The sequence below is a fragment of the Microtus oregoni genome, unplaced genomic scaffold, assembly GCF_018167655.1.
Source record: "Microtus oregoni isolate MIOR12 unplaced genomic scaffold, Mior012 000014F_ref0000157, whole genome shotgun sequence".
NCBI lineage: Eukaryota > Metazoa > Chordata > Mammalia > Rodentia > Cricetidae > Microtus > Microtus oregoni.
In genome coordinates, this window is record NW_024543073.1 from 18,896,148 (window position 1) to 18,916,411 (window position 20,264).

Consider the following 20,264-nt stretch of genomic DNA (forward strand, 5'->3'; position numbering starts at 1 on the left):
GATATCTATATTGAACTCTGTTGATGTGGTACTTTTTGTTGTTGTTGCTGTTGTTATTGTTTGGAGACATGTTTTCTCTGTAACAGGTCTAGTTGTCCTGGAACTCTCTTTGTAGACTAAGCTGGTGTTGAACTCAAGAGATCTGCCCACCTCTGCCTCCTGAGTGCTGGCTGAGATTAAAAGTGTGACCACCACACCCAGCTGATGTGCAAAGTTTTTACAGATGCACAGAATGCAACAGGGGGGTATGGAGACTTGCACCAAGGCTCCAGGAAGTAGTTAAGGCCATGTAACAATCAGATTCCCTGTAAGGAATTCCTAAATGGGCTATGCCTGAAGTTTTGAAGATGAAGACCAAGTTGTTGTGGAAACATCAGAATATTAAAGAATATGGGAAATTAGCTGAAGAAGGCTGCAGGCACCCAATAGAGCCAACTCAAGGGAGAGGCCAAACAGTGTGATCACAACTCAAATCAGGTAGTTGGCTTACATTATCAGGTTACACTGTTAACACTCAACACTAGAGATGAAATGCATTCAGTGATTTTCAATACAATCATCAAGAGACCCAAATGAGTACACTATAAGTCTACACTTCTCACGATGGATGTTATAGAACTACAACAAGCAGAGCTGATATTTGGTAAATAAAGGAGCAATTATGCATTCATGATTAAGTGCACATGATGAATTCACATTACAGGTGTGTGACTCACAGTGCTGCATTTCCTATGTATATGGCTTCTAAGTGTAAATAGGTCTTCTAAGTGTAAGTCATAATAAATTCATTTAAATTATAACCCGTTACATAATATACATAATACATATGACAAAAGACTGGCAGAATACTTACCTTTAGTACATGCCTGTTCTGATTTGTTAACAAAAATTAGATTTTTCCCTCAAAGTTTTCTTGATCCTTAATGGGATTACAAATTGGACTACCGAATTGGAGTAATTCAAGAAAACTTTCATAACTACCCAGAAATTATCTAAGACAGTACCTTGGGGTTAAGGAAAACAAGTCAAGCAAGCAAGCATATTTGTCCATAATATTTTAATACTTCTCCACTTTTAAATACTGGTTTTAATTTTGTGATTGTAACATGGAAGATCCATATTTTTTTTTAAAAAAAATCATCAGAATCATAAAGCTATTATAGTTACACTCTACACACTCCCAAGGTACTTTAAAATGATTATGTTTTGAGTCTGTAGATGAACAATGACAACAATCCAAATACATCATCTGTACAGCCTGGACTAAATACTGGTAAAGTGTCTGATCAGACAAACAACTGTTACGCTTAAAGATAACCAGCACAATTTCACAAGCGAACCAGTTCAGCCCAGTTAAAATTCTCAGTAGCAACTGACACCAATATTGAATAGGTGTATAAATCAGTCATGAAAACAAACGGACGAGAAAGCCATGCTTCCTGTTCTCATTTCTTCCTCACACCTCTTAGATACCCCCTTCTTTCCTCCACTGCTCCTCCTGCAGCAACACCAAATCAAGTTTTCTACCTCAAACCGTCTTCAATCCCAAGGGCAACAGTGCTCTCTCATCCTGTTTACTCACATGCAGGGACAAATCCCCACATCACCAATATTTTTCAGGTGTCTAAAAAAGCAAAAAGTAATCCAGGAGAATTGAGCATAGGGGCTTGTTTTTGGGGGGCATGGAATGGGGGCTTAGGTAAAGAGAAATACCCATGTATGAAGAGACATCATAAATATTCAGTATGTAGGAATTAGCTAAATGAAAGTAATTCTTGAGGGTCTAAATATTATAAAATGGCCAGTGCTCCTCCTAACTTTGACTTTTTGAATACTTTCAGTATTTCTGAACTCATTTCTAAATCTGATTGGGCAGGATTAACTCCAATAAAGTAAGAGTGCAATTACTGAAAGGTAAAATGTATCATTTCTTATCTTTTTTTTAAAATACAAACATGTTTAGTGTAACATTTTATTTACAGAATAAATCGTAAAAGTATATCACCACATTTAGTGCAAATGCAACAGGTGATGATTAGATTCAGACACTGCTTCAGAAACTTTGCATATCTTTGTAAAATAAAGCTATCCAATTTAGTTATGAAAGAGTTCCTGTCTGGTTTGTCATAGTTGTCAGAAATGCAAACAGAGGAACATTTATAGTGGGCGTAGAGAGTTTTTTTTTCTTTTTTCTTTTTTTTAAGATTCCCACCTACGGCAAATAAACTTTCCCTCCCAACCCTCCCGGTTCTCCCATCCCAACCCCACAGCTGATTGTAAAATAAAATACACATTTGAGGTATAAACTTTTCTTTTTTTAAACATCACAATATAAAATGTTAACTGGTGATGTAAACTGGTATGATAATCTATCTGACTTGCCTTCCTAGCATTACCACCATATAGGCACTTTTCCACAGAGTCAAATTATGAATAGCATTTCTGTAATAAGGCATATTCCATGCACATCATTTAGAGAAAGGAAAATTAAAAATATAAAAGATTTATGGGACATGAACCGCGTGCATGTAATGTAAGCTCTATGTTTAATATGTACTTTTCTCTCTGTACAGAGTAATAAATATCATTCTATCTGATGCAAGTAATTCACTTCCAGGATTGTGCATATTAATTGATCAGACTAATCCCATCATTAAATTATCACACCTTGCATTTATCATTTAGATTCCATTTCCATGTATGGAATATATACAGGTCATGTTTTACATGACATGACTTTCTGCTTTACAAAAAGGGTCTGATTTTTGTGTTTCTAAGGAGAGGAACACGCAAAGCATCTACAAATTGCCTCTGATATACATAAATACATCTGCTTGTAAACGCAATGAAGAGTTTGAAGTGGGCAGTCATCTCAACTTCATGAGTACCATTCCTTGCCTCAACTCCATGATTCAAAGTTTTTCACAGGACTACAACTAAGTCAGGTATTTTACATGTTAGCTTCTTATAGCAACTAAAGAAAGCATTTCAGTTTGAATAGTGTGGAATTAATTGTATTGTTCTGCTGAAATTTATAATCAAGAGGCAAATGGGAGCATTGCTTAGATTTTCTATGTATTCCTTGTGATATATCATTTAAAGTGATCCAAGCTAGAAAAACTAACATATTTGTTACAGAATACTAGAAATATTAAATCAAATGTCAAATTCAAACAGTCTGATTTGGTTTAACAAGTAATACCATATATTCTCTTACAAATTTCAGGAAAAATATCATCTCATTTTATCCTGACCATTGTATTATAAAGTACTTATACCCACAAGAGATGTACAGATGTTTCTGACTGGAGGCAGGCAGAACCAATTCAGGAATTACCAAATTGTGTCCATAACAAACTGAAAAAAGTTGGTAGCACATAGTACACAACTAAAATATATAATAAAAATATAAAGATATCTGGGGGAGAAAATAAAGCTTTTCATTCTTTCTCCATCAGAACTAACGTTCTTCATAGGAGTAAGACTATAGAAAAGGCAAAATCACAGGTTATCAACAGTCCTCAGTTATGAAGAGACACACAACATGAATCATTATAGAAATCAGCAGCAATAGATTCTATGATTATACAAAGCAAAAAGTCAAAAACTCTGGACACAGACATAGACTGCAGGCCTGTAGAAGCCCATCTGAATATTTGGTGCACAGAGAGCACATGCCTCAGGTCCATTCAACTTCTGTGCTTTTCTTTTGTGCACAAAACCTGATACAACTGAGGATCTTAGGCTGGACTGTGGGAAATAAAAAATTCTGAAAAAGTTTCCAAAAATTAAAGCATCAATTAATTCCTAGTTGTAATTCAAAGTTATTTTTTCTCTCCTAGGAGCAAGCAAATAAAAATATAGCCATATCCATGTGATTTTACACGTATTTATAGTCACACACTGAGCGAGGAGAGCTAGCAGGGGATGGCTAGTGTTAGACACCCAGCTTTACTATCGCAATGTTTCCTCTGAGGCCACAGACAAGGCTGTAGATCCTGCGTTCCAACTTAGAGCACTCATGTTTTTTCTATCTTTCTCCAACATGGAATGTCACACAGCCTTGCTTCAGTCACTGCAGGGGAAGAAAATGACACATAAATCCTGTGCAATACATCAGGAAAGCAAGAAGACTACCAAAATAGATGCCTCCCACACTCCATGTTCATAGCATACAAAGAATCTCTACAATCATTTATCTTTAAAGGATTTTCATCCTTGTGAATGTAAAATGATTGACCTTGTACATTTGAAAGCAATAGGGGATCTTCTGAGTGTTACAGGGAAAACATATGGAGAACAAAATGCTGTAAGTAAAGAGGCAATGTATCAGGTTTCTGGAGTATTAGCCTATGAACTAGCATTGTCTTTCTCTCAGCCTTAGGCAGAAATTACAATGCAATACTATTTTCAAGAACGTGATAATTCTACTTAAGTTATGTGTGTATGGAGTGGTGTCTGTCTTATTCAAGAAATAAACTTGCTTAAACCCCTGGCCCAGTTTTGGTTGATATCAACTCTTGAAAAAACAACCCAATAACTTCCATACTACCAGAACTGAAACTGTTAAGTTTTTCTAAGCATTCAATGCTAGGACCCACTAAAATACCTCCTATAATTATTGTGAAAATAAAGCTACGTAAGGTAAAAAAGGATGTTTAATGTATGTTAGGGCTTGACTTTGGATTATGGGAAAAAAAAAACACAGGCTCAAATTGGATTTAAGAAGACCAGGGCCAAATGTAGGACACTGTATCTTCTCAGTGATATTCCTCTGTGTGTGTGTGTGTGTGTGTGTGTGTGTGTGTGTGTGTGCGCGCGCGCGCGCGTAAAAACGACATTACTGCCTATATCAGAGATTTTAAAAAGGTTTTCAACTTACTTCCATTCTACACATGTATAGTAAAGTCAAATAAACACTGCTCTGAACCCAGCACTCTAGAGGCAAATGTTATGAATGTCCTAGCTTGTTTAATTTAAATGCTTAAAAATTATTCTTTTTGGGGGCAGGGAAAAAGGTCCAGTCAGTAAAGTACTCATGGGAACCTAAGTCTGGATCAGTGGTACCCAGGTGAAAAGATGGACTGTTGCAGGTACCTGCAATCCCAATGCTGGGAGTGCCGACAGGAGGACCCTGGGGCTTGCTGGTCAGCCAGCGAGCTCTAGGTTCAAAGGCACTGTGCTTCAAAAAAAATGTGAAACTGTCCGGTGTAGTGGTATATTCCTTTAGCTCCAGCACTCAGTCAGGAGGCAGTGTTCACAGATACTTGATTACACTGTGGAAAATGTGCCACTGTGATTGGTGTAAGAAAAAGTTAAACAGCCAATAGCTAAACAGGGAAAATAGACAGGACTTCTGGGCAAAGAGAAGAACTGGGGAGGAATCTAGGCACACAGAGGAGATGCCAGAAACGCAGAACAAGTCTGAGGTACAGAATGAAGGAAAAGTAAAAAGCCATGTCATAGTTAGACTATAGATTAAAAAGTATGGGTTAATTTAAGATAAAAGAGCTAGTTAGAACAAAGTCAAGTTATAGGCCGAGCTTTCATAATTAGTAAGTCTCCGGGTCATTATTTGGGAGCTGGCTGGCAGGTCAACAGAAAGACTTGTTACAGCAAAGAGAGATGGATCTCTGAGTTTGAGGCTAGTCTCAGTGAGCTCCAGGATAGCCAGGGCTGCAGAGTGGAACGCCTATCTTGAAAAAATAAATAAATAAAGTAGAAAGTGACACAGCAGGATTTTTAACACTGACTTCTGTCATCTGCACTGTGTACTTGACTGAGAATCAGCCCTATATTAGTAGACACACTCACACTGACCTTAGTATAGAAGAATATGTATAAGTCTAGAAGAAGAGGTGCAAAAAGTAACTAGTTTCTGGGAAAGAGTAACACAGGGAGTTGGTACTTCTTGCATTCTATAATGTAATTCTGTAATGTCAACATTTCTTTAATAGTAGTAGAAAAATTAGTAAATGTTAAAGACTACAACCCTTTACTAGGGAACATAAAACATTTTTAACACAACCTTCTAATAACAAATTGAATTCACTATCTGCAGAGTAAAAATTGCAACCTGCTAGTCAGCAAGGTTAGTAAATCCTCCATACCTGTTCATACTAAAACAGAATTGGTTTTCCTGTAGTTTTTTCTTGGACATAAGAAGTAAAACGTTTTAGAAATTTAGGATATTCTCGTTTTGCCACTGCTCTTAACACCGAGGCTGGTGCCCATCCTCCTGGGTTCACTAGAAATAAAGGGAAGTTAAAACTATTAAGACACAGTTCTCCATCTCCATTTGAAGTACCTATGTATTCCTTCTCTTTCAAGCACCCCCTATGTTGAAACGGCTAATATTTCTGGCCTTGAAACTACTCATCACCCTATGCCCCTCATCAGGTAGTAAGAAAGGATATATATCTTTCTAAAATGGCCTTGACTCTTCCTAAACACCATGGAAAACTAACACACTAAACAGAAAGGCGTGCACAGCAGTGAGTCAAAATGAAGTAACGACACTGGTAGCTATTAAAGACTGCAGAGAAGATTGAGAAAACTAAAAGTCTAATTAAGTAATTTTCCCATTCTAGTTTCTATTTTTAATTATAAATACATTCTACCAGGCTCTTAAAATTAAAGATATATGAAATAGTGACCTATACACAAAATTTTAAGATTTATGCACCCAGTCATAACTTTGAAATTTCTCATATACTATTTCTGCCGGGTGGTGGTGGTGCACGCCTTTAATCCCAGCACTCGAGAGGCAGAGGCAGGAGGATCTCTGTAAGTCTGAGGCCAGCCTGGTCTACAAGAGCTAGTGCCAGGACAGGTTCCAAAGCCAGAGAAACCCTGTCTCGAAACAATAACAACAACAAAAAATTCTCATATACTATTTCTAAGGTAGAAATTCAGGCATGTGGACTTTCAGGGTTTTCCACACAGTTCTACATATTAACTTAACCAAAGCTTAATGACCAGGAAATTGAATATATTTATGTAGATGATGGGTCAAGAACCTGTACATTATCAATTAGAACAAACAATACATACCATTAGCTACATACGTAATCTTACACAGAATGTTGTCTCTGCTTATCTCCTGGTTTCCCTCTGGTGGGCTAACTAAGGTTTGACAAATCATAGCAACATTGATTTTGGCACGGACACATCGATTGTTCAGCTGTCAAAACAGACACACAAACTAGCATCAGTTTGTAAAATATTCATTATTTTACAATCTCTGTTCCCCTATTATTGTATTAGTTAAAACTGTTATGAAGTTTCCAGTAAAACTTCCTTAAAATAACTGATGCATACTTTTATTTTATATGCACAGGGGTGTTACCTGAGCACATTGTATGTACAGTGCCCAGAGAATACAAGAGAATGTCAGGTCCCCTGATACAAGTTACAGATGGTTGTGAGCTATCATGTCAGTATTGAGTTGAACTTGGGTCCTTTGAAAGAGCACTCAGTGTTCTTCTGAGTCGTCATCTTTCTAGAATTCATTTGAAATCTTGTAATAACCAACCAATATATGTCAAACTGATAGACACCAAGTTTTTCCCTCTTCCAAAGTACTAACTGGTACTGTATCAAGGGAAAAACAACAGGCTTCCAGTAGTTAGTAATGGCTTAAGAGATAAGTTTAGAAGTAAGCTACTGGGATTACTCAAGTAGCTACCTAACCAAACTCAGAAGGAAAGCTAAACAGCTCTAGTGGGGATGCTGACAGTCTTGGCACTTATCTTCTGAAAACAAAAGGGCTTTCCAAATGATCTAACAAAAAAAAAATCTAAATCCCATCAAGTATCTATGTGTGGGTGGGAGGGAAGTGTGTTTAAATTTGGCTGCTTTATGTATTTGGCTTTATTTTGTAGAATTATATTCATTTCTATTACTATACTCACAGGAGCGCTGTCATGATCCACAGAAAAATTACAAACTATCCAAGTCTCAGGGTCATTTTCAGTCAAGGCTGGGATCTTTCGAATAGCAGAAAGATACAGCACGTCTCTCTGAGACGCAGGCCACACTCTCTGTGGAAGAATGAAAGGTGTTATGACAATCTGAATTACTTTTATTCAGGTGTCATGCAGAACACATGAAGTTGGAATTTATCAAACTTTAAGTGGGAAGCATCAGAATCATGACAAAGATGCATATTAACAGTCGCCAGCTTTCCAGAGTTTTCAAAGTATTCTTTTTCCTTTGAAAATCACTGTAAATTCACTACACTATTTTTAGTGTACAATTTAGTACATCAAATGTAATTAGTTACAGCCACAATATATGGAACTGTAATATACCTGAAATTATCACCACAGACAGAAACTTTGCATTCATGAAGCAACAATGGGACAATCCACTCTCCATAGTTTCTGTCAATGTTCTACTTAGAGAATCAAAGAATTAAAAAGTAAAATTAAAAAACAACTTCTTCATAACACTTCTGAATTAATTTTCAATGATTTATATTAAATATTTCTATTTTAAATTATAAGAAAAATTACTTGCTATGGAAATGACATACAGCTTATTAACTGGAACTTGTAGATGATAGAAAAAATAAACTTCTATCCTGTTCAAGTTACTTTTTATGCTGAGTATTTGTTATATGCAATTGAACTATGCCCTTATTATATAATAATGTGCATTCTTAGCTATGAATGCAATAAATGGCCAACAACTCAATTTCAATACATTTGCAAAGTAAAACCTTATTTTTTTTATTTTTTTTTAATTTATTTATTTATTAAAGATTTCTGTCTCTTCCCAGCCACCGCCTCCCATTTCCCTCCGGTTCCCTGTCCTGTGGGAAAAGCCTGGGATAAAACCGGACTCTCTGAACAAAACCTTATTTTTTAAAAGACCTAAACTTTCATTAAGTTTGGCAATACAGACAGGCAACATATAAAGATTTACTGTTGTTTTATATTTGCTCGACACTTCATTAGAATCAGGATTGTGAATGCAGCTCAGATGGTAAATGCTTGCCCATCATACACTGAGTCCCAGGGTTTAATTCCCAGCACAGAATAAACCATGTGCTTTTTCATGCTTGCACTTGAGAGGATAAGACATATGAACTACACAGCGAGTTTGAGGCCAGTCTGAGACCCTCGCTCATAAAAACAAGGAACAACAACAAACATAAAGCAGGACTAGTGAGTCAGCTGGGCATAGCACCACACCTACAGTTTCAGTCACTCAAGAAACTGAGGCAGGAAGACTGCTTGAATTTCAGGACTGCCCGTGTCTCAAAAACAAACACAAACAAAAAGAAAGTAAAGAATATAAAGCTACAAGGACAACAACAAAAATGACTCCAATGTCATGAGACGGGGAATCTTCTTTTATATTTCATCAATGAAGTAAAATTTAATGAAAAAAAGTTGTAGACTATTATCTGACTCTGCCGAAAAGATAATTCTAAAACCTTATTTTAGGAAGACAATAACTGCATCTTAATTTTTTATTTAACATAATTCTATATTGAATCTTCGGGAGTTTCACATTTTGCACCCTAATTCCACACATCTCCCAGTCCCTTCATAGCCTCTCTCACCCTTGCAGTGCTCTCTACCCCCAAAAAACAAACCAAAACCAAGTGAACAAAAACAAAAAGAGTGTATCTTAATTTTTGTTACACAATGTGGCATTAAAAGAACTTTTTTTTTTAGCTTTCAGTCTAAATATAACCTATCATACTTTCCATTTAGAATTTACCAGGTGAAATACTTTCAGCACATTGCTTCCCAAGATCAATTCTTTTCTACCAGTAAATTTCTTCTGCCCTAAGTTATTGGCCATTTATCTTCATTACATATTACAGGACAATTATCTGATACTTTGTTTACAAACTATACTTCATATTAGACTCCAGAGCCTGTGTGTTGATACAGAACACCTACTGTTACACACCTGTGGAGCAGGTGAAATGAAGCAAGCTCACAATAGAGAGGATACATCTCACATAAGGATATTGGGTTCAGGAAATTCATGTTAATTTTTCATATTCAACTCAAGAAATAATTTTACAAGACAGAAACTCCCCCACTGATTAGGAAAATTAAGTACTCACTGAATTATTATATAATTTTACATAAGCAGTATTGCTTTTAGTGGATTTCTCTATAATTTCCTCTTTTATTACTTTTCATAAAAGTATTTCGGGGTCAGTGGGATGCCTCAGAGAATGTGGCACTTGTTACTGGGCCTAATGGCCGGAGTTTGATCTCTGGGGCCCACATGGTAGCAGAGACTATCAACACTAGTGGGTTGTCCTCTGACCTCCACACATATGCTGTGGCATGTATACATACATAACACACACACACACACAGTAAAAAAATTATTTGTCATTTCCCCAGAGGGAAACAGCATAACAAATGAGCAAACAAACAAACAAAAAAGGCAATAAAACTCAGCAACTTTAGATATATAGAAAAGCAATGGTAGAACTAAAATAAAGGGAACCAATTTAAATAATGTTTCCATGTGCTTTAATAGTATGACATCTCTCAGCTTTTTCTTATCTCCAGATAATCTAGGTAGATAATTTTCTTCTTTATATAGTTAATGCCATATTCCCTAACCTTCATTATTATCATAGGGAATTATCAATTGTATATATTTGATATACTATATTAACAGGGTGAGACACTAGACTAAAAAGTATCTAAATCAGGCCCAGAAGGTTCTTTCTAGATTTCGGATCTACATAAAGAGAAACTAACTACAGATCTTTATCCAGGGCTGCATCTAGACTATTCTTCAGATTCTTAACTCCATACATTTTTGTTCTAAATGTAATGATAACATTTTCAAATACAGACCCTTCCTGAGGTTGTAATAAAGTCTTTGGGTCTCAAGCTGGACTTACTGACACATGGTTTTAATCCCATCACTTGGGAGGCAGAGATAGGCAGAGTTCTGAGAGTTCAAGGCCAGCCTGGTCTACATAGTTGGATAGCCAGAGCTACATGGAAAGACCCTGTCACAAACAAACAAACGAACTTCTTTGGGTTTTTTGTGGGATTTAAATTGAAACTCCTGCTAAATTGTACTGTAGCAAATTTGTATGTTTGAATCTGAATTACTGGTCTCTTTGGGGACAAATGACAAGATCATTACCTTATGTGTTTGATAAATGATGATTGCATTATCAGCTAATGTTTCCACCACATGAAAGTTTTCTATAGTAGCTGAAATGAAAAGAAGCATATTAGCAGCTGAAAAAAGATGTATTTCATTTTCTAGACTGCAATCAATTCACTCAAGAGGAGTGAATTATAAAGCACATTATGGTAAAACAAATAGCATCTTGAATTACCTCGGCTAAATCAAAATGGAAGGCAGCTAGTACTTGAAACTAGAGCTGAGTTTACTTTTGTTCTCCAGAAGGTAGTTGTGAGGCCTGATTACCAGAAGCTAAGTATCTTCCATAGCATGACAAGCAGTTCTAATCATTACTGTACTACCACAGCTGAAACAGTCCCTAATGTTAGATTCCTCTATTTCACCTCATTTATTAGGTTAGTGTGCTCTAGTTTGGCATAGGCAGTTAGATTTCTGAGGAACAAATGCCAAAATGCCAGTGATAAATACCTTATGATGTTCAGAAATAATTATATTTATGAATTGTAAGTCTAAGAACACATGCATGAAAATAATTCTAAGCTGATTACAGTATGTTTGTCCGGTGATTTGTCACAGAAATAGGACAAATTAGGAAAGTATAGATGGATGAGAAATCTCCTACAACAATCCTGATTTTTCTACTAACTTGTCCTGTCACTTTTGACAAATCTATTTCATGCACATGAATTTCACTTTATTTATATGGAATTACCTACCTATCACGAGATACTTTTAGGACACTGTTTACGTTTTCTAAACAGTGAAAAGATCTACTTAAAAGTATTTTCAGGCATAGTTGTACATTCCTGTAATCATACAATTTGAAAGGCAAACAAAGGTGTAATAATCCAAGGCTAGCCTGGCTATATAGTGAGACCCCATCTTTAAAGTAAGATATGGGTCTGTGGAGGTAGCTCAGTGGTAATATGAGCTGGGCATATGTGAGGGCCTGGGTTTGATCCCACGACCACCACTTGCAAATGAAATTAAGGTACAATTAATCCTGTATATGATTCTCTTAATATTCTTTACATTGAGTTGATAAACTATCAGATACAGACAATCAGGTTTTATTTGACATTAAGTTGAAAATGAAAATAATTATTTGGTATAATATATTAATAATGAGGGGCTGGAGAGATGGCTCAGTGGTTAGGAGCATTGCCTGCTCTTCCAAAGGTCCTGAGTTCAATTCCCGGCAACCACATGGTGGCTCACAGCCATCTGTAATGAGATCTGGTGCCCTCTTCTGGCCTGCAGACACACACACAGACAGAATATTGTATACATAATAAATAAATAAATATTAAAAAAAGATTTAAAAAAATATATTAATAATGATAGCTTACTTTCCCAGTCATTGCGAACATCAACATTCCAAAAGTAATTGCAGACCTCATGTCCTGTAACACCTTTAACCGCATGAGTAGCTTTCAAAGGATCCAGAACAATCCCATTTTCTTCGACTTCTCTTCTGTATACCTAAGAAAAAAATATTTGAAAAAAAAAACCCCCACAAAACTCAAACCCTTGACGCTTGGGCATTCTGGATCAGGTACCCTGCTGCTCTCATGCAATGCACACACACTGCACTGTCCCTTTAATAAAAAACCGTTTTGCCAAGATACATTTTTTAAAAAGTTAGACTCTTGAAAATCTATTTATAGAACATATTCTCCTACAAGAAGCTAAATTTATATGATAAAGATATTTCAAAGTGACAAATCCAAGGTAATTCGTCACTCTCTTTTTTGTTGTTGCTCTTTTTTTTTTTTTTTTTGAGACAGGGTCTCACTATATAGCCCTTGCTGTCCTGGAACTCAATATGTAGACTAAACTGGCCTAGAACTGAGAGAGATCTGCATGTCTTTGCCTCCTCAATGCTGGGGTTAAAGATGTATGCCACCGGGCTGGAGAGATGGCTCAGCGGTTAAGAGCACTGCCTGCTCTTCCAAAGGTCCTGAGTTCGATTCCCAGCAACCACATGGTGGCTCACAACCATCTGTAATGATATCTGGCGCCCTCTTCTGGCCGCAGGCATACATGCAGACAGAATACTGAGAATACTGTACACATAATAATAATAAATAAATAAATCTTAAAAAAAAAAAAGATGTATGCCACCATGCCCAGTTCTAAAATAAATTTCAACCATGAAAAATTCATATATATGATGGGTGACTAATTGCTGCAGATTAAACAAAATGGCAAAATGAATAAAAACACAGCTTCATGGTTTTAAAACACCGAGGCTGCGTATGCTAAGTGATAAGTATGCTCCATTATTTAACAATTACAATTTGCTACTTTAGAGAAATCTCTGCTAAGTTCTTCCCAGAAATAAAGAAATGTGGTGAGAACAAGCTACCATGGTATGGGGTGCTCACACCTGACAGTCTCTTTTGCGCCGTCTCTTCTTGACATGTTTATGTACATTATCAGGACTCGAAATTTCATCATTGCTCAAACTGGAAATTGGACTTTAATTTCTACATTTAAATTTAATTTCTAGATTCAAAGCTTACAAAACTATTAAACATATTCCTGATCCTCTCTAAAACATACCAGCCTGTCTTTTCTACCATTGCTTATATATTCTACTGAATGTCTTGATCATATTGTGCTTGAAGCTCCTAAGTGGTCTTTCAGGTCTCTTGTTTACTTCTTTCATATCTGTTTAACTTCTCTAAAATGATATGCTACATAAAGTAGAAAACCTATTGCTACAGAAAATTACCTTTCTCACTGATAGCTTACTTTATGATTCTCATAATTTAACCCCAATTTCGCTCTCTCTAATGCTGTGGGTTAGAGGAATGTCTTTTGTTTACACCTCATTAGAGGGAGAAGAACTTCACTTAGGTTACTAAACTCTCATGGTTTCTTTTTATTCCTTCAGTCTGCATCTCCAAAGAACAGTGATTTATCTAAATAGTGAGTGTGCGGTGGAGACAGTATGGACCAAAGAGTAAAGTAACAAAGAAATATCTGGGAACAATATCTATCACATTTAAACCAAAGACTGAAAGAATTATTTAGGGGCTGGAGAGATGGCACTGGCTGCTTTTCCAGAGGACCTGGGTCTAATTCCTAGCACCCAACGACAGCTCACAACTGTCTGGAACTCTAGTTGCAGGTCATCAACATCCTCACACATACATACATGGAGGTAAAAGAGACAGAGAAATATCTAAATAGGAAGCCATCAGCTAATTGAGGGCTGTTTTAAATAAAAAAAAAAAAAACTCTCAAATTTTACTTTCTCTGTTGTCTATGCAAAGCAGATATTATGCTCATAGATTTATAGTATGATCACAAATCAATTGATGTAATACCTTGTTTTAACGTATTACCAATTACCAATATCAGCGGTCTTCACTTTGCAACCCAAATAATTTGTGTGGGAATTACCTTCATTTCTCCTTCTTCTACAACCAGTTGCCAATTCGCATCACCACCTACATCCTGTAATGAGTAAGTCATGTGGTTCTGTACCATCTCTTCAACCTTGAAAAGAAAAATAAAGTCATGAGAATTCACATGTAAGATGTAAGTCACTATCTTTAAAACAGAACGGTATTGCTTACTTAAGGCCAGAAAGAGCAGGCTTACAAAGCTGAAGTTAGTAAGTTGTACATAGAGACAACGAGTTTAGTCACATTCCACATATCCAGGTTAATGGAATAGGCAGGGAAATCGAAATACAGGAAGAGGTCAAGTGACATGAACTTGGGCTATGCGTTCTTTATAGAGATGATGTCCTGAAGCACAGCACAGGTCATGGAACACTGAGGAAAATATACAACACACACACAAACACACACACACCATTCCAATCCCAGTGTCTTTATATTTAAGACTCTGTAGCGATTTTTAGAAAACTTGTTATATGTTAAACAGGAAATGTTTATTGCCCCAGTTAAACTCTCTTGAACATAAATCAATATAAAATAAGCCTTTTCTTTTATTCTAAATCTTTGCTCTGAATTCTTTTAAAAATAGTATTAATAATATTCATTTATGCTAGCATTTAAACATAACCACTTTTAAATTTATTATTTCAAAATGTCTAACCCTTTGCCACTGAGGACTGAACCCTGGGGACTTGAACATCTATGTTTGTCTAGTCCTACAAAATTTTATTATTGGTATATAACCAAGGTAAGCAAAGAAAACAGAATAAACAGTTCATATTCTCAGAATCCTAATCCACTTACTTAGACAATTTTATGAAAATGTTCTTTACAAAGTCACACAGTTTGAGATGCTTTAAACAAAGTAGAATGTTAGATGATAATGCCAACACAATCATCTAGTAATAAATACATAAAGGAAAGCAGAGAGTCAGAGAATATTTAACACACTCATATTTAAAAATTTGAGCCGGGCGGTGGTGGCGCACGCCTTTAATCCCAGCACTCGGGAGGCAGAGGCAGGCGGATCTCTGTGAGTTCGAGACCAGCCTGGTCTACAAGAGCTAGTTCCAGGACAGGCTCCAAAACCACAGAGAAACCCTGTCTCGAAAAACAAAAACAAAACAAAACAAAAAAACAAACAAACAAAAAATTGATGAGTTTAACTTCTTATTTCCTATAAAGTCTACTGGGCTTGCAGGGCATACTGATCAGGAAGCTGGTTTATACATTTTGAAATAAAGTTTTGAGACATAAATTCTTAAAATACCAACAATAGTTGGCATTAATTTAGTATAGAAAATTAATAATTTTTATTAATTTTATAATTTAATAATTATTATTTTTCTATACTAATGGATGTCATCAATATGTTATAGAGGTGTGTATTTCTGTTACAGCAAGCTTTTTGGATCTTAGAATACATTTTTAGTTACTGAGAATGGGTGATATTTTAAGCATTTTCTGATTTAGCAATGACCCAAAAAGTTTGTGATAAAAATAATAATATGTACTCCAAAATCTATTTTCATACCAAATACAGCATTCATAATTCTTAAGACAATGTGAGTGATCACAGATTTTAGAGTTGAGGAACTTATTAATTTACCTAATAACATATTCTGTAATTTTGTCCTTTTAGTTGTGACTCTTAGTGTTAAATAACTGAGTCATTTCTTTAGCCCTATATTCTGAAATTGTAAAAAGCTTTAATTAGAAAGAAACAAAACAAAACAAAACAAAACAAACAAACAAAAAAGCAACTCTGGGTGCTGAAAGCTGTGTGCTTCTCCCTCTGAAATCTGCTTTGTGTGAGTCAGCGAGTCTGATGCCGAATCCCAAGTCACAAATACATAAAAGTATGTGAGTCCCACAAGTCTAGGGAGCTGTCTCCTAGTATGGGAAAGAAACCTCACCCAGTAGTGTTGCCTTGATTCACCTGCCTGTCACACTAGAGGAACCTCTCACTATTTGAGCTTCTTAAATCTTAGAAATGTTTAGATTTGAAAAATATGACTTTGGGCAAGAAATTGGGAGTTGTTAGAGATGAGAAAACCCTACTGCACAAGGCTTACAATGTGAAGGAGGAATATGAAACACATTTTACTTAGTAAAGATGGAATTCAGTTTAAAATATGTCAGTGTCATCCATAGCTCTTTTTGTCATAACATATGCAAGTAGTTTTACTTTTCTATAGATTATTTCTCAAGTAAGTATTTAAAATGTTTGCAAATATTTTTGATTTTCATTTTTCTAGAAAGAAAAGCCTATTTACCAAATACAATCTGACAGGAGAGAGCACCTTTTTCACAACATAAAGAAATCAAGCTGAACAGTATCTTTCTAGGCAGATTTTAAAAACAATATTCCTATTAAAATTTCAAAAGATTGTCCTTAAATTAAAGTTAACTTGTCTACAGACAGTTTAGTCTTGTTTTATTTTGCCAGGCAGTAGTGGTACACACCTTTAGTCCCAGCACTTGGGAGGCAGTAGAGGAAGGCTAATCTCTGAATTTGAGGCCAACCTGGTCTACAGAGGAAATTCCAGGACAGCTAGGGCTACACACACACACACACACACACACACACCAACCTCAACCAGGGCTACACACACACACACCACCAACCTCAACCAAAATGTCTTGTTTTATTTTGGCTATTGTGGGCTTGAAAAGTCCAACAAAGAAACAAGGTAGATCTAGTATTGTGCTCCTAGGATCTCCAACTGGAGTACTATAGTTTTACAGTTATTATCACAGAATCTTCTGTTCACTGTATCTTTCTTGAGATAATAACATTAGAGTTAAGGTGTTACTGGTCAAATCTCATTAAAATACATTCTATACTCACAGCAATGAAATATAAAGAAACTAATATCACTACAGAAGCAGTGACTTGTGCACCTGAGACCACTGACATTTCAGGTCTAACTTTGTAATCTATCCAGTTTACCATACATATATTTATTGTCAAAAGGATATGGCGAGCTAGGGACAATTAAGACTGATAGCAAGTCAAAGCCATTTTATCAGGATCAAACTTTGATATTCCAGGATATTGTTACTAGTAATAAATACTATCATAACCCAACAAATAGTTATTTTTATTGGATTAAAACGTTTATTTATGTTTTCTGTATTAACTTTGGGAGTCCGTTTCTCCTCACACCGTGTGGGCTGTCAACACTGGTCGCTAGGCTCACTGGCTTTCACCATCTCACTGGCTCCTAAGTGTTAACTAGGTAAGTATAACTTCGGGAGTCATGTCCTTGAATCTTTTTACCTAGAGTGGGAAATGAATCTATCCACATAGCATCCTACCAATGAACTATAGAAAAGTACATATAGAATACAAGTAAAATACAAAGAGGTATTACTCCAATTACAATATTTTTCTTTCTACCTCACATCCAAATCAATCAATATAAGGTGCATTAGGAGACTACTAAATTTAGGGTTTTCTGAAACTGTTAGAACAGAAATTCAAAGAAAAAATTGTCCTTTGATGGTACAAATGAAAATCTAGAAGGGCTCAAACATGGTTCTGATCTTTTTCCTACTCATGTAAGAAAACAATTATGCTTGCTGTTGTACAATCACAGACTCATAGAGAACTTGTTCAATAGAATATTAATAAAGTAACAGAGCACTGCTACCCAAAGAAAATGACCAATGACCTGAATAATTGATTCACTGAAGAAATACAAATGGCTAGAAGTAAAAAAATAGTATATATAGTAAGACTGGCAAAATGAGCTGAAGTATTTAGTGCCAGTATAGATAAACTGGCCCAAGTCTCCTGGTTAAAATTTTTTTAAGAAGAATAAATATAACTTAAGATACTTGCATGGCCTTTGCTCCAACAATTTCACTTCTAGGAATACACATGAAGCAAACATATGCATAAGTATTAAACGACTTATATAAGGAAACTAATTCAACAATGCTCACTACAATAACTATAATGAAAACACACACACTCTCTCTCTTTCGCTCTCTGTATGTAGACCTATATGTATTAGTAGGGAGTGAAGTTATTGAGTATACCTTTAAATATAAAACTATATGGAATATTTTATAGGAATTATCTACTTTGGTAGCAAAAAGATAATTATTAAAGTGTGTATTTATTAACATATACCTGCTTGTATGTGTGTATGTGTGTTTACATATGTATATGTTTGTGGAGTTCAGAGGACAGCATTGCTAAGTCTTTTTGTCCTCTATTGCAGTTAAAAATAAAGACTTAACTTGTATATGTAACATAACTGAGACCTGTTTTAAGTTATAACTTTAGAAAGTGTTACTGAAATCAGAGAGGGAAAGACATACAGTAAGTCTGATTAGCTCAAGTCATTCATATTAACTATGATGTCAGTAAAAGGTCAGGCACTTAACACTTACTATGTCCCTATATTTGAGTTAAATCACAGAAGCTATGCACAGAGACGCCACACAGCTTACCCAAATGACACAGTCAGGATGTGCACCCAGTCATTGTGATTAGACAGCTTAGATTGGTAACAAAATATAACCCAAAAATGCAATCACCCCCCAAAAAATACAGAACCAAATGGCAAAGATTTGAAAATTAAAAACTTAAATAGTTTCTAGGGACTGGGGATGAAGTTGAGTGGTACAGAGAATGCCTAGCATGTTAAGGCTAAGGGATTAATCCCCAGCACCGTGAAAAAGGAAATAAAAGGTGTTTAAAAATGTTTATACTACAACATTATTTCCTGTCTGGCAAACTAATCTTATTTTGAAGACAGAAACTGCACATTCAGTTTACTGTCTTAAATTACCAATCCCTTAGTGAAGAGAAATAAACTTAGAATCAACCTTTATAGAGTTAGCAGATAAACAGGGATATTAACCTACAGTATCCACAGGTAACTTGAAGAAAATATAACCTATTCAATGAATTTAGTATCATAACAGTAATGAGATGACCTTTAGCTAAAGTTTCTTCTTTTGCTGAACATCACTGTGGCATTTAAAATTAGAACAAAAGTGAGACTGTTAAAATTCACTTTTATGATATAGCATATCCTATAATCCATGTCCTGAAGGTTGTTGAACCTGGAAAAATACAGCCATTAAATGATGAATAAAAAAAAAACAGGCTAATTCTATATATTTTAATTCAGTCAAAAAAATTCTCTGAGTACTACCTTCCTTAAGATAGAATCCCAGCTACTCACAGTAGAGGACACAAAGAAAGGGCCCATGCAAAGCTGGCAAAGGAGAATTATTTAGACGATAAGAAAACCCTTGTTTGTGACTATTTAAAATTCAAAACCAAAACAATTGGCCCAATCAATAGAGCGCTAAGAACTGGGCAAGCAGGCGGAAATACAGCAAAAAGGACTCAAGTCCACTCTATATATGCATACAGTACCTGGGAGCTGAATCTGTGAACATCGTCAGAGGCACTGACTAGATCAATGGAAGACATGGAGGAAGAGCGACTATAGGGCTACCAGAGACAGACAAAGAAAAAAACCAAGTAATCAGAACAAAGGCACAACAGAGCATTCAGTACCAACTTGCAAACACAAGATAAAGAAAGAGAAAACAAAGCACTATATATGAACAGGCACAGCAGCAAGTGCTGACTTCATGCACCTATTACATATTCGGCTACAAACTCATTCCAGAAAAATGAAATATGTCCAAAAATACAAAGTACTTAACCTCAAGGAA

General features: G+C 35.7%; 1 protein-coding gene across 3 annotated transcripts in view; it reads right to left on the reverse strand.

The window, feature by feature from the left end:
* Window positions 1-1,040: 1,040 nt before the first annotated feature.
* Window positions 1,041-20,264, reverse strand: part of Cert1 (ceramide transporter 1) — a 107,947-nt gene continuing 88,723 nt past the window's right edge. For 2 of the 3 annotated variants that reach the window (XM_041663245.1, XM_041663243.1), the window contains exons 11-18: window positions 19,960-20,037; window positions 14,557-14,652; window positions 12,495-12,627; window positions 11,140-11,210; window positions 7,914-8,042; window positions 7,054-7,183; window positions 6,111-6,247; window positions 1,041-4,075 (exon numbers count right to left, since the gene is read on the reverse strand). In XM_041663245.1, coding sequence (XP_041519179.1) covers window positions 6,120-6,247; window positions 7,054-7,183; window positions 7,914-8,042; window positions 11,140-11,210; window positions 12,495-12,627; window positions 14,557-14,652; window positions 19,960-20,037 — 765 coding nt within the window. In that variant the 3' untranslated portion in view covers window positions 1,041-4,075; window positions 6,111-6,119. The remainder of the gene's footprint in view (window positions 4,076-6,110; window positions 6,248-7,053; window positions 7,184-7,913; window positions 8,043-11,139; window positions 11,211-12,494; window positions 12,628-14,556; window positions 14,653-19,959; window positions 20,038-20,264) is intronic. The other variant, XM_041663244.1, reaches the window with a different exon arrangement.